Source organism: Camelus dromedarius, chromosome 15, assembly GCF_036321535.1.
Source record: "Camelus dromedarius isolate mCamDro1 chromosome 15, mCamDro1.pat, whole genome shotgun sequence".
Classification (NCBI taxonomy): Eukaryota; Metazoa; Chordata; class Mammalia; order Artiodactyla; family Camelidae; genus Camelus; species Camelus dromedarius.
In genome coordinates, this window is record NC_087450.1 from 43,901,752 (window position 1) to 43,926,016 (window position 24,265).

General features: G+C 40.0%; 1 protein-coding gene across 4 annotated transcripts in view; it reads right to left on the minus strand.

Moving 5' to 3' along the window:
• The window catches only part of CLIP4 (CAP-Gly domain containing linker protein family member 4), a 100,233-nt gene that overhangs the window by 51,649 nt on the left and 24,319 nt on the right, over positions 1–24,265 (minus strand). Inside the window, exons 1-2 of one of the 4 annotated variants that reach the window (XM_010991278.3) lie at positions 11,764–11,883; positions 4,585–4,732 (exon numbers count right to left, since the gene is read on the minus strand). In XM_010991278.3, the coding sequence (XP_010989580.2) occupies positions 4,585–4,717 (133 nt within the window). In that variant the 5' untranslated portion in view covers positions 4,718–4,732; positions 11,764–11,883. Of the gene's footprint in view, positions 1–4,584; positions 4,733–10,203; positions 10,387–11,763; positions 11,884–24,265 lie in introns of those variants that run through there. The other 3 variants (XM_064494636.1, XM_031466796.2, XM_010991279.3) reach the window with 3 other exon arrangements.

The window sequence follows — 24,265 nt, forward strand, 5'->3', positions numbered from 1 at the left end:
AAAATCATAACAGAAAGACCTGAAAGGGTCAAACTATTTCCAAGTAAATTAACTGCATCCCAGAACAAAGCTCAAGAATACTTATAGGAACAGAAAAATATCCAGCACCCGACAGGTAAAATTCACAATGTCTGGCATCCAATCAAAGATTCCCAGGCATGCAAAGGGAAAAAGTGACCTATAATCAGGAGGAATGATCAATTAAAATTCAGTAAGAAAAAAATAAACAACCCAATCCAAAAATGGGCAGAAGACCTAAACAAGCAATTCTCCAAGGAAGACATACAAATGATCAAAAAGCACATGAAAAAATGCTCAATATCACTAATTATCAGAGAAATGCAAATCAAAACTACAATGAGGTATCACCTCACACCAGTCAGAATGGCCGTCATTCAAAAATCCACAAATGACAAATGCTGGAGAGGCTGTGGAGAAAGGGGAACCCTCCTACACTGCTGGTGGGAATGCAGTTTGGTGCAGCCACTATGGAAAACAGTGTGGAGATTCCTCAAAAGACTAGGAATAGACTTACCATATGACCCAGGAATCCCACTCCTGGGCTTGTATCCAGAAGGAAATCTACTTCAGGATGACACCTGCACCCCAATGTACATAGCAGCACTATTTACAATAGCCAAAACATGGAAACAGCCTAAATGTCTATCAACAGGTGACTGGATTTTAAAGAAGATGTGGTATATTTATACAATGGAATACTACTCAGCCATAAAAACCGACAACATAATGCCATTTGCAGCAACAAGGATGCTCCTGGAGAATGTCATTCTAAGTGAAGTAAGCCAGAAAGAGAAAGAAAAATACCATATGAGATCGCTCATATGTGGAATCTAAAAAACAAAAACAAAAACAAACAAACAAACAAAAACAAAGCGTAAATAAAGGACAGAAATAGACTCACAGACAGAGAATACAGACTTGTGGTTACCAGGGGGGTGGAGGGTGGGAAGGGATAGACTGGGATTTCAAAATTGTAGAATAGACTACACTGTATAGCACAGGGAAATATACACAAAATGTTATGATAACTCACAGAGAAAAAAATGTGACAATGAGTGTGTATATGTCCATGAATAACTGAAAAATTGTGCTGAACACTGGAATTTGACACAACATTGTAAAATGATTATAAATCAATAAAAAATGTTAAAAAAAAAAAAACAGGCCTAGAGTTGACACAAATATTATAATTAACAGAAAAGGACATTAAAGCAGCCATTATAACTGTATTCCAAAGGTTCACAAGGTTAAGTAGAGACATGGATAATATAAAAAAGACCCAAATCAAAATTTAGGGATGAAAACTACACGTGAGATGAAAACTACACTGGCTGAGCTCATCAGCTGATCAGACATTGCTGAAGACACAGCAATAGAAACTACCCAAAATGAAACACAGAAAGAAAAGGAATTTTTAAAATATGAAAAAAGCCATCAGTGAGCTGTGATAAAGCTTCCAGCTGGTCTAATATATCTGTAACTGGAGTGTCTGAAAAGGAAGAGAGGCAGAAAGTTTATCTGAAGAAATAACAATTACCCAAACTTAATGAAAACTGGAACCCACATATCCAAGAAGCTTAACAGACCCCAAGCATGAGAATATAAAAGAAAATTTCACCAGTGCACATGACAGTAAAATTACTCAAAATCAATGATAAATAGAAAATCTTCAAAGCAATCAGGAAAAAAAATTTAGAAGACAATACATACAGAGAAACAAAAACGATAGCCAGTTTCCTGAGAGAAACAATGGAAACACAGAGAAGCAACACTTTTAAGTATTGAAAGAAAAAAAACTATCAACCTAAAATTCTATACCTAACAAATACATTTTTCAAAAGAGAAGATGACATAAAGATGTCTTCAGACATATGAAAGCTGAAGAGAACTCACCACCAGCTCTGCACTACAAGAAATGTTAAAGGAAGCCCAAGCGGCAGAAAGTGCTATCAAGTGAAAATGCCGTCTGCACAAAGGAATGACTAACACTAGGAATGGTAATCACGTGGGCAGATAAGTTTTTTTTATTATTTCTTGTATCTCTTTAAGAGATAGCTTCATTGTTTATGCAAAAATAGTAACATTTGGGGGGTTTCAATATATAATGTGTGGTCTGTGTAAACTGATTCTAGAGGCATTCAAAGCAAAAGATTCCAAAAATCTGTGTATAGCCTTGCAGGGCAACCACCTGGAGAGTCAACACTGAGCTGCACACCTAAATTCTGGTTTGTGTGGGTTGGTTTCTTTTTGTTTCTTGGTTTTAATCTCATTCTCAGCCTCACATTCAATGGCTCCCATTATACCTAGGAAAAAACACAAATTCTTACCAAGGCCTAAATGATCCTGCCTGGTCTGGCCCCTGCCTTCCTCTCCAACTTCATCTCCTGCCAACCTGCCCTTCAACCACTTTGCTCCTCAGCCACATGGCCTTCCTGTAAGTCTATACCAAAGTTCTTCCCCAACTCTGTGCCTTTGCTTTCCTATTCTTCTGCCTGGAGCACTTCTCTTGACTAGCTGCTTCTGATTCTTCAGATGACCAGCCCATCTAAAACAGCCACTCTGCTCCAGTATCCTCTATCACAGCACTCTGTTTCTTGTCTCCACGGAATTCATTATAATCTATAATATTTATGTTTTCTGTATCCATTTGTTTGTATAGTACCTGTTTTCCCTACTAGAATGTTGGTCTTGGGCGCTGTGCTATCCCCTGCATCTAGGACATAATGGGCCCTCACATTCTGGGTGCCGCTTTTTAACAGGACACTGACTACAGCACACTAAGAAGGAAACAACTAGAATGAAAAGGGTCTAGAAATCCCGACAATGAGGGACTCATGACAGAACCAGAAATTTGTAGCCTAAAGAAGTACAAACTAAATGCTCAGGTTATCTTCAAACATTTGAAGGTTATCACGTAAAGAAGCATTTGTTCCACCCACCAAACAGTTGGCCAAAATTTCAAGGGGACATACTTCGGGTCCAGAGACAAAAACAATTTTATCACAACTAAAACTTTAACAATAAAATGGATTATTTCATCAGTTTCCCACTACTGAAGATATCCAAGAGGCTGAATGGTTATCCATCAGAGATCCTGAAAACAGAACTTCTATGCTGAGAGATGAGTAGGGAAAGTTGAACTGTAGGTCCATCCAGATTCCAAGAATCTATAATTCTAAGAATACAGGTAATGTTTAATTTCAGTTACACAAAGGGATGAATATCCATTATCACCTTTCATTCAGTGTATTTATTCAACAAACACTGACTGCGCAACTAATATCAACAAATGACTACATTAGCCCAATGAGATAAACAAAAACAAAACATGAGTGCTACTCCCATCCAAAGAGCTATAGTCCAGGAAAGGAAACAAGACAATTATGACTCAAGACAGAATGAGGTGAGTGCCACAAGCAAGGTACAGAGTGCTTTTCAAGATTTTTCCTGCATAACTGATTTTGTTATACCTGAAAATAAATCCAGTCAATTTTTGTAAAAGCTGCAAATAATTCTCAGGATCTAGGCACAGCTTTTATGTAACACCTTTGATGATGGCAAGGCAAGCGGCTATCTGAACACATAAAAATAGCATACTTGGAGATGAGAAGTTATTATAATGGATATGACTAAAAAGACAAATTCATAATCCAATCATTTTATATTCACTGAAATTTTGAAATCGCATTGTCTCTATCTCCAAAGACAATTTGAAGTGGTGACCCAATATTTTACTTGAAAAACTCTAAATTAGAAATGTAATAAATCTATCAAATTTATCTCCCAGTTTTATTTCTTTATCAATTATTTGATAAAATATGGTCTTGGGGAAATAGGTCTAAATAGACTAAAAACGAGAATACTCCTAAATTTACATTTTAAAAGATTATTTAAATGACCCAATTTAAATATGAATCAATCTCACTCCACTTTCCAGGGAAAGGCCTTACCCTGTCTAAGTACAGGGTTTTTTTGTTTTGTTTTACTCTACTTTACTTGTGTGTACATTGATAATTACAATGGGAGACAACTGAGACAGGATCCAAATTAGGCTTGCTTGTGTATTAAAACATCACTTGTCATTACACTGCCACCCAAGTTTGGATCATTTCAGCAGTGATTATTTGGTTTGTTAATTAGAATTCTAGTATTTCAGAAACAACAGGGCCCTTAGAGACGGCTAGCACACAGTGTTTTTAGGTCTTTTTTTTTTTTTTCCTAGTACAGGGCTTTTTAAGCAAGTTAGTACATTTAACCAAAATAAATACATCAGTACATCAAAAGAATGATAGATGTCTAAGTACCACTGAACTCTAAAAATAAGATCCTCTGAATCCACCATGGTGCTTAAAATGAATGCTTTTACATAATAAAAATGCTGGCAGTAGAAATAAAACGATTAGCTGAAAAGAGAGAAAAAGCAATTGTATTTTTGAAAAAGGAAAACTTTAGCAATTTTATGAAAACCATAACAAATGGTTTTAGGAGAAAATTAGGAGTACAAAAAGGGTATAAGACAGAAGTTAACAGTTCATAGAAAATAAACACAGCTACTTAACATACCACAGTCTGAAGGCATTGGTGCTGCAGAAATGGAAAAGATAACTGGTGTATCAGAACCTTGAAATAAAAATGGGTATCTTCCAATCAAAGAACTTCCTTCTAATGGAAAATCTGGAAGGTCCTCTATGGTCATCTTCTAGAAAGCCACCTTTAATGAGAGGGGGAGAAAAGCATATCTATTATATTTGTATGCAACTTAGAATGATGACTGCCTTCAATCACAAAAAGCCTATATTCTTATAATATCTAACCTACTGACATTTTTAACTTCAAGAATCTCTTTTAGAGAGAAAGGGGGGAAAAACTTCTTTTTAGCAAACTATCGTTAAAGAATACACATTGCTTCACGCTGTGTCTTAGAGTCAGCAGCACATGTAACTTTTTAGACAAAGTTCAGGAGTAATAAAAACAACTACTATATATTTCCCAATAATAATAATAATAAACATTTTTTAAATGCTGAACTAATCTAAATGGGTGATATTCTCTTGACTCACAGCAACAAACAAGCAGATGGATCTCTAACTCCTCACAGGATCTGACACGGGTTCTATCATCCATCATCCAACAGCTCATGCCATGTGCTCATCACACGGAAATAATCTAGTTTAGAATGTTCATTATTTTCCCAGAAAACTTTGCTGAAAGTGAGCACATCAGTCACACCAACCTTAATCTAGGAGCTCACTGGCATTGTTCCACTTCTTAACAATGCAGAGGATCTGTTTAGTCAATTCTAGCAGAGGACAGAAGGCAATGCCTTTTAAACCACATCACTTATATTACCTCTTTTTCCCAGAGAAAATGGGCACTCAGACTAAGTTTGCTCTAAATTAGACTTGTCCTGCGCCCTAGCCCACATATCAGAAATGACACAGCAGAGAAAATGTTTTAGTAAAACTGAACTATGAAGCTAAAAACCTTCTGGTTTCTTCTGTGCCAAATGTTTGAAATATTATGAATCACTATATCTGTTTGAAATATAAGCAGAAAACTTTATTATAAACTAAATAAAAATGGTTTTAGATTATTTCAGTAGAAAGACAGTAAGTAAAGATAGTTATATGACAGCTTACTCTAGTGGATAATGCCGTGCTAGACGTTACGAGATACGTGCACTATTATACTTGGTTAACTGACTCTGGATCTAACTTAATCATCTTTACCTACCATGTTTACCTACCATCACCACCCTGCTCCAAGGAAAGTTACCTCTCTGAGCTAACTGGTTTGTTTCCACCTAGATTCATGTTTTCTGAATACTAGCAGGAACTGGTGAAGAGTAAGATGATTTCTTTTTTCTCATAAGGCACATGTGTATCTGGACATGGATATTACATATTAAACAACCTAATCCAGTGTTATTATGTCAAAGGTATTCAAGGTTTCTTCGAGGCTAAAATTACTTGCCATCCAATACTTTCAATCATTTTGATGTTAACCGTGTCACATAAATAAGAAATATTGTTGCCATAGAACATGGTGAACTTCCTCAAATACTACCAATTCTAAAAATAGGGGGAAGTACAGCTCAAGTGTTAGCACGTATGCTTAGCATGCACAAGGTTCTGGGTTCAATCCCCAGTACCTCCTCCAAAACTAAATAAATAAACCAAAAAGTAGTGCATACCACAAAGACAGCCCTCTTTCAATATTATAGCTTCTCAGAATTTAAAGTAAGTCAGGATTTCTACTTGTTGGCCTCTACTTTGACTTGGTAGTAAATCTGGGCAAAATATTCTATGCAGGGTATGAAGCTTCCTTTAAAGTCAAGGAACAGATACATTAAAGGGATAGTAGGCTGGAGCTTGGGCATATCTAGTAAGAGGTAAGGCTGTCGTGTCTTTTGTTGTTGGTTTGTTTTTTTTTTTTTTTTCAGACTACTCTCAGTAACGTTATATACCTGATCAAACACCAAACCACTTAATTCCATGAGCACTGGGAAACCACTGATTTTTTAAAAGAAGTCTGTCCTGATTCAAGCCGTGTTTTAGGAAGGTTAATCTGACTAAAATCTTACATTTGGGGACTCAATCATGTTCTTTTATATTCTTAATTCTTCAGCAAAATGATTAAGTGGTTATCTTTCTGAGTTGATTAAGAGGAAGCCACCTTTCAAAACCTTCCTTTCAAAGAGTGGAGTTTCCCATTCAAAAAAAATTTTTTAGGTGATTCTCAGAGCTAACGTTTCATTTCCTTGTAGACCATTGATACCTTTAAAGATAATGACTGTATCTTACACTACTATCACTTGCTACAGGAGCTAGATTAGTGTCATATATATATGTATATATGTGTATATATATACATATAAAATAAATATTCAAATCCTAGATTCAAGGTAGAATGGTTCATTCAACAACATGTAATCAACTTCATTTTACATGTTAGATTTTTCAAGCCCAGAGAAGCTACTATATTACCTGAGTAGTGAAGTGAACATTCTTCAAATTTTGTGTCTTTACTGTATTTTTCCCTAGTCCCATATCCTTTCTTTCAGGAAAACTCCAACATTTTACCTTCTGCCCCATTTAAGAAAACTATACATGTCTACAAATTTTCTATAGTTTCAGAACCTTTTCCTAAAAGCAATTTCTGGATGTAAAGATCTGGGAATTTTGGTCAAACCTAGAGCTGGATTGAGTACACACCTTCATTTCAAATCTTACTATGGTTAACTGTTGATAATGGATTATATAAAGTAAGCCTAAAATTAAAAGTAAGCCCTAATTAACTGTGTACATAACAGATGCAATAACAAGAATCAAATTCCCCAAACTTTGATTTACATAGAAATCCCATCACCCCAAATCAGCTCTGTGTAAATGCAACTTGTAACATGACTCTAATAGTTGGTGATTTTTCAGAGATTCCTGGTCAGTGCCCTAACACAGGATGGTGGTAAGTGGAAATGCCCATTAATTTCTTCAGAGTGGTTCAGAGCTATTAGGGGCTCACTAAGGAACCTCACTGAGCCAAGAGACTCCCTCAGATTTATCTGGAATATGGTTCAAGGGCAGCATCCTTGAGCTACTCGACCAATAGGATATCCAAGTTGTATCCACACCAGTTGGAATCATGAGGCCCTTTTGTCACCAGAAAAGGGAAATAAGAATTATCTCGGTTCTTAGTTACCCGAAAAAAAAGAATTTTTGATGAGAGACAAAAAGGGTGATATAAGCAAGATTTTTATTAGTGAAGTAAAAAAATAGTGAAAGATAGTACACTCCCGAGAATTCGGAGCGGGCCAATTCAAAAGAGGAAAAATGGCACCATTCCCTTGTTTTTCCTATTTTTATATCCTGGTTTCATAACTGACTGATTGATTGATTGACTGACAACTCAGGTTCCCTGAGCTCTGGTTGATTGACAGCTCAGGTTCCTTGTGCTCTGGTTAACTGACAGTACAGGTTCCTTGAGTTCTGGATTGTTCCTTTCCCCTTCCTCTCCCCCTGCCCAGTGCTCATGTCTATCTAAACTACCTAACACTTTCATTTAATTTCACGTAATATTCTATCCTGAGTGTTTATTTCCATGAGATACCAAAAAATGTAATCCAACGAAAATAAGCATTTTAAACATACCTCCAATAACCCATTTATGTGTTACCAACATGAAATCTGTTCAATCACAAAGCAAGTATTTACAGTATTTGATATTAGCTTTAGGACCTAGAGAGAGTATAAAAGATGTCTGCCCTCAAGAAGTTCACTTAGTCATTCAACAAATATTTATCAAGTGTTTCTTACTAAGTCCTAGGCTGGCATAGCAAATGTAAAGAAAATAGATATGCCCTTGCCCTCAAGTAGGTTAGCCAAGAGTAGGACTCCTACAGGAAAGCTGCAATTACTGTATAGTTGTAAGTGCTGGATTCAAGGGGGCCAGGGGAGGCTGCCTGAGATAATAACTTACAGCTGCAGCACCCAACCAGGTAGCTACTACCCACATGTGGCTACTTAAAAGTTCAGTTCCTCCATTGCTCTAGCCCCTTACCACTGCTCAAAAGCCAGGTGTGGCTAATGGCTACCATAATGAACACTGCAGAAAGAACACTTCCCTCTTCACAGAAAGTTCTTTGAACATCACTGAAGGAAAACAGTGCTGCTCAAACTCCAGGTGACATAACAACACACAAATGCCCGAAACAGCAAGAAACAAAGGCTAACAAACTAAGCAAGCCCACAGCAGCATACTTAAATATACACATTAACAAGAGAACAAACGGCAAGCATGAAAGTAACCAGGCGTTTGCAGGTTTACACAGGGATAAAGAGTTAGGTTGATTCTGTAACGATTAGTAGTATATATTTCAAAACTGGCGTTGTTATAAGCCATAAAATATACCATATTAAATATTTTCCTAAAAGTCTTGCTGGTGGGATTGTATCTGATATATCTGAAACACTTGAAATAAATCCTATAAATAAGATACCATGTGCCAAATCTTCTATAAAATAAAAATAAACATATTCATTCCAATCCAAGAGTCATTGTTACAACACAGGTGCATTTAAAAATGCACATTTATGTTAGCAAAGTAAAATGCAACCAGGATGCTTTTGCATCATAAAAATGTAGAAAGCTAGACTTCTACCATTTTCAATTCCCTGCTTTCCCTCCACAATTGCTACATGTCCTGCACGTGATCTTCTGCCATTTAGATGACTGGCTTTAGATTGTACATAAGATTCATAAATGACAAGAGTCAATGTGAAAATGAAGTACAATTAAAGTATTTGGGGGATGTTTCTAAGAAGGAGAGTGTTTACTGAAATATTTAAAAGGCACCAATTTATACTACGATGTTGCTACAATGTGAACCACTCTAGCTGGCTGGATACATACAGCAAGTTATTATCCCATGAGAATATCCTCCTCTGATACATATCAAAACATTGTCTCAGAGTTTAAACCTGATGTGTCTATAAAATCTCTGGATTAATGAAGAGCCTGACATCTAATTCAAAAGAAAACTGACATTACAAACCCATCAATCTAACCCACAAGGATGAGGTCTAACCCGAATCTATGTTTAGCAGCCTCAGCACAAGTGCTCCCCACAACTTTCCTCCCCATGATTAAGAATTAAGGAATCTCGGGGTAGCAAAAGACCAGAAGCAGAGTCATTTGGCCTAGGTTTGAATTCCCAACGGCAAAGGTTTCTCAAACATTTTAGTAAGCAAGGGGAGGCATGAGAGATGTAGAGGCCCTGCTCAGGAAAACGACGAAGGGCGGGTAACAGCACGCAGCACAGCACTGCGCTCAAGGGGCTCCCCCAGAGCGCCGGGGCGGTCAAGGCTGGGGCGGCGGAGCGGGGGCCAGAACTCAGCGCCGCCGCGGGGTCCGTCCCGTCCCACACACCTGGCGGCATCTCATGCTGAAGTTAAACCTTCGGTCAGGTACGGAAACCAGAAACCCACGTCCCGGCCAGAAGGCCGCGCCAACCCCGCCCCCGCCCCAGGGAGGCCTCCAGAAGCCGGCGACACCAGCACCCACGGCAAGCGACCGCGGGGCTCCCGGCGCCCCCGGCGCCTCCGCGCCGCCCTCCCCGAACCGCCAACCGCCCCTTAGGCACCCGCACCCCCTCCCACCGGGCGCCCGCGCGCGCTCCCGCCCCACCTGCCTCCTCCGGTCCTCTCAGGGCAGCCGGCGGGGAACGTGGGGGCGCGGAGAGAAGACCAAGAAGCGCGCTTCTCCGCCCGGCGCCTGTCTCCGGTAGCCGGCCGCGGGCCCTCCCGCCGCGCCGCTCCCCGACCTTGTCCGGCCCCTCCCGCCTGCCTCCTCCGCGCCGCGCGCGCCGGAGCCGGGCCCCACGCGGGGTCGGCGCGCGCGCACTGCAGGCGCCCGGGCTGCGCGCAGGCCCTGGCCCCGGCCCCGCGCACGCGCGGGGGAGTGGGGAACGAGAGCGAGCGCGCGCCTGCGCTGCCTGCCTGCTGCCTGCCTCCTGCCTGCGACCCCGCAGCACTTCCGCTGAGCCAAGGTTGAGCCTGGGGTTAGGAAGGTCAGGTGGGCTTCTGGGGTTAACCGTGTCGGGGAGGAGGCGCCGCCGTGATATTTCCACCGCAGTCTTAGGCTCGCGGCTGAACCCTGCCTGGCCATGGGCCATGCTTGGGGAGGCAGCGCACGTCGCGCTGTACAGACACTTCTCATTAAAGCCTGTAGCTAGCCTAATCTGACCTGCCTCCCTGTCTCCTGTCCCTGTGTTAGAAGCCTTCCTACGACCCTTTAGGGACAGGCACCGCGTCTAACGCTTTTTGGGCTCCCAGGTGTCTAGCCCCTTGAATGATCCACAATAGGCCCTTTAGTCAATTACCTGTCTGCCGGTCTTGCTGTAAAAAGCCTAGTCAAGGCTGTACCCAATTTGAATAATTACACCCAAGGGTGTCAGTGTAGAGGCAGGAGGGGATGGGTGAGCAGTCGTCCCAGAAGTTAATTTTCCCTGCTGCTTTGCTCCCTTCTCCCCCGTCCCCTTCTCAGTCCCCCTAGAACCAGAAAGTGGTGACACCCTGGTTCTCCATCCAGTGGAAGGAAAGGTGTTTCTTGATACTTAATGAGTCCCCTTATTGAAGGGACTTAATCAGTCAATTGTTTCCCCACGACAGAAGTTTGTAACACTGAGCCAGTAGTGTTACCTTCTAACGGCTGTCTCTGGGGCCTTTCTGTTCTGGCTCTGATATACCAACTACTCCACTGTACTTCCATGTTCACCAAGCACAGTGCCTAGCAATAACGAATGTCGAATGAATGAATGAATGAATGAATGAATGAATGAATGAATGAAAGAATGAATGTCTTTAGACTCCTCAAAAGCAGAGGTTAGTGCTCAGGGCACTCCAGAGCATCTTTTCCTATTAGAATCATTGATTCCAGGCTCTAGAAAAGGACCCCCTCTGGTTGTTTGAGTCCCCCTTAGAATATCCTCCCACCAAGTGGCCATAGTTACGCACCTCCAGTAACCAGGAACTACTTCCTTTGAAAGCAGCCATTTTGTCTTTGACCAGCCTTGTTGAAAATTTCTTCCTACCTTGAGAGCTAAAACACCACCCCCTACATCTCCTCCTTACTGGGTTGTTTCTACTCTGGGGTCTTCCAGATCATGTCCAACTCCAAGGTATCCAGGACAAGCATTCTCAATCCTTTAGGCTTCTCCTTATACGACATGATTAAGATCCTACTCACCAGAATTTTAAGGGACTCTCTACGATGCATCTCAGCTTGTCTAGAGCTCTCTTAAATGCGATGCTCAGGAATGAATGAGGTGTCCTGTTGAGTGCAGAAAGGAGAGAGACAGCCACCTCTTTCTCAGTCCTATGAGTCTGTTAGCGTAGCTCAAAATATCAAAATACTCATTTGCAACAGTCGTGTCACATTGTTGAATCGGGTGGAGCATCCTGTCAACTGAAACTCATAGCACTTATGCAATATTTAAACACCATGACCATCCCACAGTCCCGTCAGCTGCCAGTTTCTCTGTCCCTTCATGCATTCTTGGGGATGATAACGTGACACAGATGTTTCCTCCTCCCTGTGCAAGTCCCACCTCCCTCTCCCTGCTCTCATCACACCCTGTTCTTGTCTGACCCCCTCCCCACCCACTGCTTTAACTGGTTAAAAGAAGGAAGGTAATCTGCCCTTTGTTGGCTTTAAGCAACTGTAAATAAGCCCTATTGTTAGTGAGCAACAGAAACTCATAAAGATCTATACGTAACAGAAGTTGCTATTGGCAAACTTCCCACATATACAGTTCACTTTTATTGCTGGTTTAAATTATCCCTCTGAGATGCCACTATTGGTAGATGACAGGGTGTGGCTAGCTGAGTTGTTCTTCACTGTAATAAAGTCTCTGTTAAAACCATCCAGGCCACTGGCTTTATCTGCTGTACCTAAACACCATACAGTACATTGGCGAATTTCCAGGATAACTAAGCCATGAGAGATTCTCCCACTCACCTGGTTGCCTTTATTCAAAAAACTGAAGCTACTGCCTAGTCCATTATCAAGAATGCAAGCACTCTTTTCATGCTTCTTGGAACACCCCATGTGCATACAAGAGTTGGACTGGGAGATGAAATGGGGCCAGAACTTGGAACTTGAATGATTCACTGGGGTGGGCACGCACATGGGGAAATGGTCCAGCTGCAGCTGCTGAGATTCAGGTATATCTGAAGGCATAACACGGTGCCTGGGAAATGCAGCAGTAAACCAGTCCTGGGAGGGGATCAGTATCAGCGGTCAGCATCAATGTGGAGAAGGGGGCATTACTAGCTCACCACTCTGTGATTCCTACCTGTGTGGTCTTGTCTTCACTATACCAGTGAAGAAACAGACTCCAGGAGGCCGGGGACCTTGCTCAATGTCCCCTGGGACAGAAATAAAATTCAAACACAAGCCTGTCTGTTTTGAAGGCCTATGTTGATCCACTATTTTGCATTATCTACACAGGGTGTCCTTTGGGGCATTCAGGATACAGAATTGTTGCATTGAGTAGCAGGGATCACTGAGAAATTTGGATAGACAGTTCTAAAGTCAGCATCAGGAAGGGTTGTCAGTGGCTTACAGGCCCTAATCCTTGAGAAAAGGGTTAGAGGAAATAACCAAAAGAAGACAGTGTTACTGTTCTTCTTGGACAGAAGAATTGGGCAAGACAGGATTCACAGGGGAGGAAGACAAAGGCTCATTTCCAGAATATGAGTGTACAGGGCATTAGGACCACAAGAGACATCCAGCTGTTAGAATTGGGGTGCCAGACTGGAGCCCAATTAGCAGAGGTAGTTAAATGCAGAATATCAGAGCACTAGGTAGAAACCCTGAAATCTTTCTGTCATGTTTGTGGATAATATGATTATCAATATAAAAAACCCAACAGAATCAACTATTAGGAGTTATATGTGAGTATAAAGTTTCCAAATACAAGATCAGTTTCTAAAAATCAATCGTTCCCTCTACATCAGCAGTAAGCTACCAGGAAATACAATAGACAGTAAGGGACCATTCACAATATCAATGAAATTCTAAAGCATAAAATTCAAGAATTAACCTAATAACTTGCAAGAACTTTATGGAGAAAATTTCAAATCTCTATTTATGGACATAAAAGGAGATTGAATAAGTGAAGATATACTATGGATAGAATGACCTTACACTGGAAAAATGTCCATTTAATTGCTAAATTCAATGTTATACCAACCCAAATTCCAGCAGGAACTCAAAATGTAAGGAACTTCAATAAAGTTACAAAATACATAGGGAAAAATAAACATTTAAATAGGTATGTTAATTTTGGAAAGCAAGAGCAGAGAGAGGAAACCTGCACTGCCAAATACTGTGCCATCACTACCTAGTGATAAAAATAGCATGCTACTGGTACAGGAACAAATAGAGCGACCACACAGAATAGGACACTCAGAAGTCGATCCATGGGACCTCGATGTATGTTCACGTGGGGCTGCAAATCAATGAGAAAAATATAAATTATTTAGAGGCTGGTTTTGGGGAAACCAGCTTAGTTTTTTGAGGGAAAAAATAGACTTGGATGCCCCATCTCTACCATATTCAGGGTGAACTCCAAATTGATTAAAGACCTATATTTGAAAGGAAAACGTAAGAGAAAATTTTATGAATGTAGGGTAGGGATTTACTTCATAAAACTAGACTGCCCAAGCACAACCTGAAAACAAAAGACTAGGAGATTTGACTGCATCGCAATGAAGATTTCTCTTCAATGAAGAGTACCATGGAGAAAGCTAACAGATGGCGGACAAATTGAAGGGAGATAGATATTCAAAAGCTGCTAGTGATTCATATCTAAAATAGATAAGTAACTTCTACAAATCAACAAAAAGAAGTTAGAAAATTGAAGATAAAAATGAGAAAGGGACAGGAATAGGCGTTTCACAGAAGGGAAAGCCAAAACAGCAAGCACACAGAGACGAGATGCTCAAACTCACTAGTAATGAGACAATGGATGGACGGACAGTGTGATACTGCCGACAGCCACTACATATAAATTTCAAAAACAGCTGGGGGTTGGGGGTGAGTCCTAATTTGTAGTGTTTGCTGATTTCCATGGTACAGATACTCTCACCCCTGCTGATTTCCAGGTACCAGTGTGAGGTCACTGGACAAGGAGTTGGGAAGAAATGTGCTCAGTCAACTTCATGGACCAACTCCAACACACCATTGCTTTACCCATCAGCCTGGCAAAAGTCAGAAAGATCATCTCCAATACTGGCAAAGATATGGGAAAGTGGGAATCCTCATGCACAGCTAATGGGAATTTAAACTGCTAAATATACTTTGTTGAGCAATCTGGTAGCATTCAGTGAAAACATTATCAGCCTGCTTTATAACTCAGCCACCACCTTCACAGCTCTGTCTCAGAGAAACCCTTGCAATGGTCCTGTAGGTGTCTTCCTCACGTGGCTTCCAGGAAGCCAATTTCTCATTGGCTAGGTGATCTCAACCAGTTCATGGCTTTAAATATCATCTCTATTTTCATGATTCAAAAATTTCTACCTTCAGCCCTGAACTTCAGACATATATCCACCTGCCTACTCAACATCTAATCTAGAGCATATACTAGGCATCTCAAATATAACGTGTCCAAAATAGAACCCTTCCCCATAACCTTCCCATGTCAGTAAGTGGCAACTCTACTCTTGCTATTTGCTCATAGAGTCATCCTTTCTTTCTTTCATATTTCTGGATTCCCTAAACCAAATTCCCCTTCCTCATTCTTCTTTTTAAAAAGTTTATGACATAATTTATTGATGAAGAAATTCTTCAGTACCACTGAAATCCTTACAAATCAATAGCCACCCAGAGACCCCAGGAACTTCCTGCTACTTGGGCTTGCCTTCCCCTGATCTATCTCCTTATCTTTCTCAGGACTTTAAGTGGGACTGCCTGCAGCAACAGACCACAAGCCTCATTATCTGAATCTGTGCTTCTCACCCTGGTTGCACATTCAAATCACCTAGATGTCTTTCACAAAATATGCAAACCCTAAAAACCCTCTCAAATATTCTAATTCAACTGATCTCACTTCGATTCATGCCATTCTATAAATTTATTCTCTTTTGTTAGATTGCTTCCCGAGAGGACACTAATGACTTTTTCAAAACCCCCTTGTCCCTGTGTGGGGCACTCTAGGCAGCACCACTCCCACATACCACATGACACAAACACTTTTAGGAGTCTTCGTTAGTGGCCAACATAAAGGAAGAAGAAACAAAGGGAATGTTTCATGGTATTAAGATCAAAACTGCCGCTGTTGTAGAAGAGCTAAGTTTTTCATACTGGCCACCCAAATTTTTGGCCACCAAGACACCTCCAGAAACATCTCTGGTACACAAAAGCAGCAGCAGGCCAGCTTCCACTAGGATGTGAGTTCCAACGTGTGCTGCTCCCCCACTGCTCCCAGCTGAAGCTGACTCTCATCAAGCCTCTAGATACAACTATCATTTTGTAGAAAATGTGAGACATCAAAGAGTATCATAAACAACGCCAGGAGGACACAATGGGCCAAATCCAAAATGTGGGGACTTCTGCAGGGCAAATAACCCAATTCCAAAAAAATAGCTAAGGGGAATGGGTCTAGATCAAAAGATACATAAGTGCTATCTCCACAATCTATAATATGCAGATCTTGTTTGCATCCGGATTCAAAGAAACATAAAAAATAAAAAAACTCTTGAGACAATGGGAGGAAATTTAATCCAAATTGGATATTAAATGATATTAAGAAGTTTTGTTAATTTTGTCAGGTGTGATGTTATTTTGTTTTTATTAAACAGCCTTATCTGTTAGAGATTCATACTAAAGTATTTATGATAAAATGTTTAATATCTAAGATTCACTTTAAAATGCTTCATTAAAAAAAGTGTGTGTTGGGAGGGATTGATGAACAGAGAATGACAAAATATTGATCATTATTAAAGTTGAATAATAATGGGGCTACTATTTTCCTTCTTCTGTGTGAATTTGATTTTTTTTCTATGACAAAAAGTTTGAAAAGCAGATGCTCCAGAAAGGTTTCAGGCTGTTTCTGTCACTGCGATATCCTTGGTACCTAGAAAAGTTGTCTGGCACATAGGAAAAATGTAATAAATATTTGTTCATTGAATGGGCCTGGTTCTTTAAGATTTCAGTCTCAGTAAAGATAGACTATGATGTCCAAGGAATTTAGAAATCAGAGAAGTTGCCTTTATATCACACGCAAGCACACACTCTAAAATGGGAGGCGGTCATACATCATGAAAGCGCCATCAAGTTGTCTTTCCAGCAGCTGTTTACAAAACCATTACAATTTCATCCCTGTTCACTGTAAATCATCAGCTGCTTTAATAACATCTTGATTAGGTGAGAACTGAGAGAATGTCGGACCCCGTGGAGCTTCCCCAGAGTGGGTAGAGAGCAGCTTCCACCTTGTCAACAATGGACCAAATGACTCACCTAACAAAGAAAGCTATTGACAGACCAATTAGCTGGTACTAAGTCTTGAGAAAGTCTCCTTTGTGACAAAAACTGCATTGATAATGAGATCAGTTCTGACATTCCACATCTAACCATATTGGCAACAGCAGGAAACAGTTAAAGTAAAAATAAATGTAAATTGTTTTTTTAGATTCACATGGGGTTCAAAACTAAGTGATAGTCTATCTTTTCAAGGCCCGTCAAAATACGTCATGCAATATCTTTATCATCATCAAGATAATCACAACCATAAGGCACTAATGAATGACATTAGAAAGGCAATCAGATGGCATATTGGTCCATTAAATCAGAAAAATACATGGAGCGCCTCCTACCTGAAGGGCTGTAGGGAGGCTACCACAGTGTAAGTTTCACTCCTTGTTTTCTAGCAAAGGGGGGAGAGTGGGCAACCTGAGTTGGAAGCCCAGAATCATAGATTCCTATCTCGGTAACCCCAACAAAATCACTTAATGTCTCTGAGTTAGTTTGCTCCTTTGTAAAATAAGATAAAGAATACTTGCTTCCCTGCATCGCCATGAGTGCAAGGCCTGACACAAAGTGAGGGCTGAACAAACACCTGGATGAAAATTATAGTGTATGGTCATAAGACAACAGCATGACAAAGAACACCAACCACCTGCCAAAGGGACAGTGTCAGTACCAGGGATTTCCCAAGAGAAGAGCACACTGCCAGATGAAGTGGTCCGGAAAAGTTTCAAGGAAGAGAGATTTTGAGCTAAGTTGGGAGGATACTGAGATCCAGTGATATAAATGAGGAGCTAGTGTTTACTGAGTACTTTGTATGTGCTGTGCATTGTTTTAAGTACTTTCATGAATTAATATACCCCTGAAGGAGACATGTCATTTTAGTTTCTTTTTCCAGTCAGAAAAATCAAGGCATAGAATAGTTAGATACTAAGATCACACAATTGGTAGCAGAACTAGGACTTGAATCGAGGCAGTCTAGAGCAAGAGTGTAAACCACAACTCTGCAAGAGAAAGGCTTGGAGGTAGAAAAGCTAAATGTCTGTTTGAAGGATAGTAAACAGTCTAGCTGGAGCAGAGCCCATGGTACAAACTGGTGGGGGATGAGTTGGAAAGATAGGTTGGGGCTAGACCAGGAATAGTTTCAAACATCACACTAAGAAGCTGAGACATTATCCCATTGGGATGAGGAAAAGCCAGCTGAATTTCTAACAAGGGAAAGTCTAAGGAATCTGTCACCACTCTTCAAAATGGAAACCCCTGCCCAAACTTTATGCCCACATCTGCTATGCTCTCTTAATAAAAAGTTGAAACAAAAGCATATTTAAAAATTCAAGCATTTTGAAGTGAAATTGAGCACCTGAAAATAAAGTTACCTTGAGAGTCTTAGCTTTTATCAATCCAATTTCAATAGGTTTTTTAAAAATAGCAAATGAGTTTTTACAAATGTCTGTCTCCACAGACAACTTAGTTTTTATATTTAACGTGTGCTCAATAATGACCTGCATTCAAAGTGAAGTTGAAACAAGTTATGCAGATCCACTTAGGGGATAGAAACCTACTGTTTCTGCCTTTCCTATCACACCCCATCAACCGCTCTGCAGCATAACAGTAACACCTGTATGTCATCATTTTAACCACTTGGTTATTATATAACATATAATAATGTAATAATATATTAATCTTTTGGATATGTGCCCATTGCACAAAAGCACAGTTTCAGCAAAAACAAAACCAAAAAAAAAAAAAAAAAAAAACACACACCAGCCACTCAGCTTCCTTGGGTGCTGTCCATCCACCAAGGTGCTGATGTGCTTGCTGCCCACCTATGGTGCTCTACTCCTCTTGGCACCATGGTTTCTGTTTCTCCAGCCTCACCCATGCCCTAACTCAGACTTCAAAGCGGAGAACCACTCAAGGTTCAGCTTGTCAAGTGAGGCACCACATACCTACTAAAGAGCTTCATTTTCACCACTTTGGAGGCATTGTTGCTAGTAGCAATAGCCTAGCATCTTTGCAAGCAATGGCCAGACACATCAAGGACACTGTGTGCCTCTATTGCAAAGGCTACTGGCCGTGCTCAGGTCTCAGCTGCATCTGAGACTGGTTACCCCCATGCACACTGGTCCACACAATCCTCAGCTTCTGCAGTCCAAAGAGACCCAAGAAAAGAGGTGTGGCCTGTGAAGACAGTTCCTGCTCCTCATTAGTCACTCATGTACTAAGTAATTCTAAGTATCATAAATACCGTTAGATACTGCCCTGCCCTTAGGGAACTTATACCCTAACTAGAGGGAGTGAAAAATTAAAACTCTCAAAAAGCTGGAAGCAGGATAGAATCCCAGGCTTTGAAGTCAGACATATGAGGTTTGCTTGGAACCAAGAGGGTTCCTGGATATGGCACTTTCAGTTTTAAAACAAGTTGATCACCGTAAGACAGATGAAAGATCAAGTTTTATTAGCTTTGGGACCCTGAACAAATAAAATAACCTCTCAAAGACTCAGTTTCCTCATTTATAAAATGGATATCAGAGCAGCACCTACTTTATCCCATATTTCTTCTAAGAATTCAATAAGCTTTTGTATAAAAAGAACTAAGCACAGTGCCTAATATTGAATAATTGATCAATAAGTGTTAATTCTGTACATATAATCAATAATACAAGATAGCATATAATGAAAGACTGAATTAGATGTTTTTGGAACTAAAAAATGGGACACAAGATAATTAGATCATTAAGAAAAGGTTACATAGTGGTAGAGTCAACAGATAAAGTACAGGTTGCCCAACTCAATTTGAATTTCAGATAAACAACAAGTTATTTTTTAGTATAAGTATGTACTGTAGTTTTTAAATTGTTATCTGAAAATCAAATTTAACTGGATATCTGGGTATTTTATTTGTTTAAAATGGCAACCCTATATAGAGGAGGTAGAACTTAAATTGTTCTTTACAGGAAGAGGAAAGAAAAATAATGCCAGGCAGAGGGGTTAACACCAATGGCAGTGGACCAAAGGCAGGAAAAATGCATAGGATGGTCCTGTAAATTTTTAGAGTGAACCCGTTTAGACCCAGGGTCAAGAGCCTAGATCTGATGCAGAATGCATGGGAGAGTTAGAGGTGAGGTGCTAGGGTCCTGAGATAAGGTAGGAATCAAAAGAAAGAGATGCTTCACAGAAAAGATGAATGAGATTTTATGAAGGAAAACAATGGATTCAATGTTTTGAAGCCAAGTCACTTTGAGAGGGACTATAAAGCCAAGGAGATCAAGTATATGGCTGTCCTTGTAGTCAGATGGGTGGCCTGAACTCAGCCGGTGGCGGCAGGAATGGAGGGAAGAAAGGATTGGATGCAGAGAGATATTATGAAGAAAGGCAATGTCTGCAGGGAAGGCAGGGACTAAAGTTCTGAAAGTGAATATGGACTTTCACTATGAAAACTTTTTTGAATCCCAGCAGTGTTATTACTGGTGACCTGAATAAGCAATTACATGTAACTCTAGAGGGGCCTCTTGAGGTAAGTTAACTTGGATCAAGAGGAAAAAAAAAAAGAAAGAAAGAAAGAAAGAAAAATAGGGCATTTAATGCCCTCTTTGCTCTTCCCTAAGTAGTAAGAAGAGATTAAAGCTAAGGGATTCATACGTTTCCTTCTTTGCTTTCCTCTTACCTCGGGGACCCTATGGAATTCTCCTGCCCACCAGAAATGACAGAGCCCTTCAAAGAGAGTAAGTTCAATGCAGCCAGGCAGTGAGGGGCCTGGGGCACACAGGGAAACTTCCCTTGGGGTCCAGTGTCACTATTTTTGACCTCCCAAGCAAGTTGCTTTCTTCCTGATATGTGTACATGAAATTCTACTCTTGTAGCAAATGAAAAAGCTACAGCCGCATTTGGTAGCTTTTCCCCAGAAGAGCAGTGCTTCTCTTTAGAAACATTCCCTGGCATGAGCCTATAAGTCTGATTCAAAGAAGCAAATGTCTCAGAATATCTGCCTTGAGGTATACGTGAAACCAAAAACCAATGATCCTAAAAGAACCAGACTCAAAGGATCTGCTTAGAAATGCAACTCTAAGCACTATATCAGGTCCTGAATGCTCACGCTGACATTCTTCAAGGTCACTTCCCACCTCTGCCAGATGTGATAAAGCCCCCCCCCACTGCCCTCCACATTACCCTCTGCATCCTTGTGTGTGCCATTTCTTCGCATTCACTTTGCCTCCAGTCTACTTCCACCTCTCCAAATCCTACTGCCCTTCCAGAGTCTTCCTGCATCTCTCCTCTTCCATGGAGAGCTGGCTCCCTAACTACTCCAAACTACTATTCCTAATCTCTTGTAATTTCTCCCTTTTGCTAAGGAAGGACACACTTTAAAGCCCAATTGTAAATTATTTTGTATTAGTTGTTCACTTTGGAGGCATTTTGTCCAGCCTTTTCCAGTGACTTTGTAAATTCCACGAGGACAGGAAACATTTCTTTTGCCTGCCTAAAAGCACTTAATACCTGCTTTCTGTATTAAACTTTAAAAATGAAAGCAGTAACAAATGTATCACGCTAATGCAAGATGTTAACAATAGGGGAAAGTGTGAGGGTGTCAGGAGGCTTAAAGGAATTCCCTGTACTGTCTGCTCAATTTTCCATAAACCTAAAACTGTTCTTCAAAAATAAAGTCTATTAATTTAGAAATGTTTAATTTAATATTTCTCCAAATTCTGAGTTCCTTCCTCTCTTTCAATGATGAAAGAAAGAAGATCTAAATAAATAGATATTCTACATTCATGGATAGGATGACTCAATATTACTAAGATGTCAGTTCGTCCCAACTTGATCTATACATTCAATGCAATCCCAATCAAAATCTCAGTAAATTATTTTGAGAATATGAACAACCTGATTCTAAAGTTTACATGGAAAGGCAGAAGGCCCAGAATAATCAACAGAATATTGAAGAAGAGCAAAGTCACCATGACAGAACTCAACATAAAGACTTACCATTAAGTTACAGTAATCAAGACAATGTGGTATTGGCAAAAGAAAAGACAAACAGATCAATGGAACAGAATAGAGAGCCCAAAAATATACCCATACAAATATGGTCAACCAATCATTGAAAAAGGAACAAAAGCAATTCAATGTAAAAAGGATAGTGCTTTCAACAAATGGTGCCAGAACAGCTGGACATCCACGCGCAAAACAATAAATCTAGACACAGACTTTACACCTCTCACAAAAATTAACTCCAAATGGATCATAAACATAAATGTAACAAGCAAAACTGTAATATTTCTAGAAGATAATAACATAAGAGAAAATCTAGATAACCTTGAGTTTGGTAATAACTACGACATCAAATACACAATCCATGAACGAAAAAATTAACAAATTGGAGTCCATTAGAATTAAAATCTTCTGCTCTGCAAAAGACCCTGTTAAATGAATGAAAAGGCATCTACAGACTGGGAGAAAATTTTTGCAAAACACATATCTGATGAAGGACTTGTACCCCAAATATACAAGAACTCCTAAATCTCACCAATGAGAAATCAACTCAACTAGAAAAATGGGCAAAATACCTGAAAAGCTCTGACCAAATAAAGCATATGTACAGGTGGTAAGTAAGCACATAAAAAGATGCTCAACATTGTGATCTATTAGAGAATGGTAAATTAAAACAGCAACGAGACACCTCTACAAACAGATTAGAATGACTAAAATCCAATTCTGGCAAGAATTTGGTACAACTGGAACTCTCATTCATTGCTAGTGAGATTGGAAAATGGTACAGCCACTCTGGAACACAGTTTGGCAGTTTCTTACAAAGCTAAGTATAGTCTTACCACATGATCCAGCAATCTCACTCCTATGTGCTTACCCAAGTGATTTGAAAACTCATGTCCACACAAAACATGCATATAAATGTTTATAGCAGCTTTAGTCATTGCTACCAAACACTGGAAACAATTAAGACATCCTTCAGTAGGTGAATGGGTAAATAAATGGTGGTACATCTATACAATGCAATATTATTCAACAATAAAAATTAATGAGCTATCAAGCCATGAAAAGACTTGGGAGAAATTTAAGATATATATATTTTTTTAACTTTTTATTTTGAGTTATAGTCATTTTACAATGTTGTGTCAAATTCCAGTGTAGAGCACAATTTTTCAGTTATACATGATAAGATACATATTTTTAAGTGAAAGAAGCCAGTCTGAAAAGGCTACATACTATATGATTCCAACTATATGACATTCTGGAAAAGGCAAAACTGGAGATAGTAAAAGCATCACTGGTTGCCAGGAGCTGGGGAGGGAGGTGGGGAAGGAAAAACAGATGAAGATGGGGATTTTTAAGCACAGTGAAATTATCCTTTATGATACTGTAATGGTGAACACGTGACATGCATTTTTCAAAATCCATAGACTGTACAACACAAAGAATGAACTCTAATGTAAACTATGGACTTTAGTTAATAATACTGTAGCAATACTGCTTTATCAGTTGTAAAAGGGTGGGAGGGAAGGTGAATTGTGAAGCTTTTTAAATATTCCATTCAGGTTTTTAGCACTGAACTGACCTTTTGACTTTTTGATGCTGTTATGTAGGAAAGGATGCATTTCTGTAAAACATGTCTAAATTGCCTCACAGTATATGTCCAATTATTGAAACCCATGTTAATTTGTCTAAAATAACAATATGCTTTGTCCAGGGTGCTCACCTGTGCCTTAGCAGAAGTGAGATTTCACGAGGTCTAGATGGGCACAAGATTCATTTTATGATGAATGAAAACTTACCCAAATCATGCCAGGGTCTTCTCAATATCACCTAGAAAAAGTTTTTTTTTTTTTTTCAATTTCTCATGAGTCTTACTCAGCAGGAGCACAAACTGTTTAGAGTGTTGGTTGAGAGGGTATGGAGATAGGTGTTTTCATAATGGGTTCCCTTGGGCCCATATGCAGATCCCAATTAGACAAAGCCTGGGTGGTGGTTGCAGGCTTTGACTTGCCTCCCTGTGGTGGATCCTCCTCGAGTGCACCAGCCTGCCTCCCCACAGGCAGCAAATACACAACAATGGCATTGCCTGTGGTGCTATGGATACCAGACTTAAAGGGCCAGAGACCTTTAGCTATGACCCTTAACCTACCTCTTAGGCTGCCGGTAGCAATGGCAGAGGACTTGGAATCGTTAATGGGGCCTGGCCCTTCACTTCATAGCACAGACAATG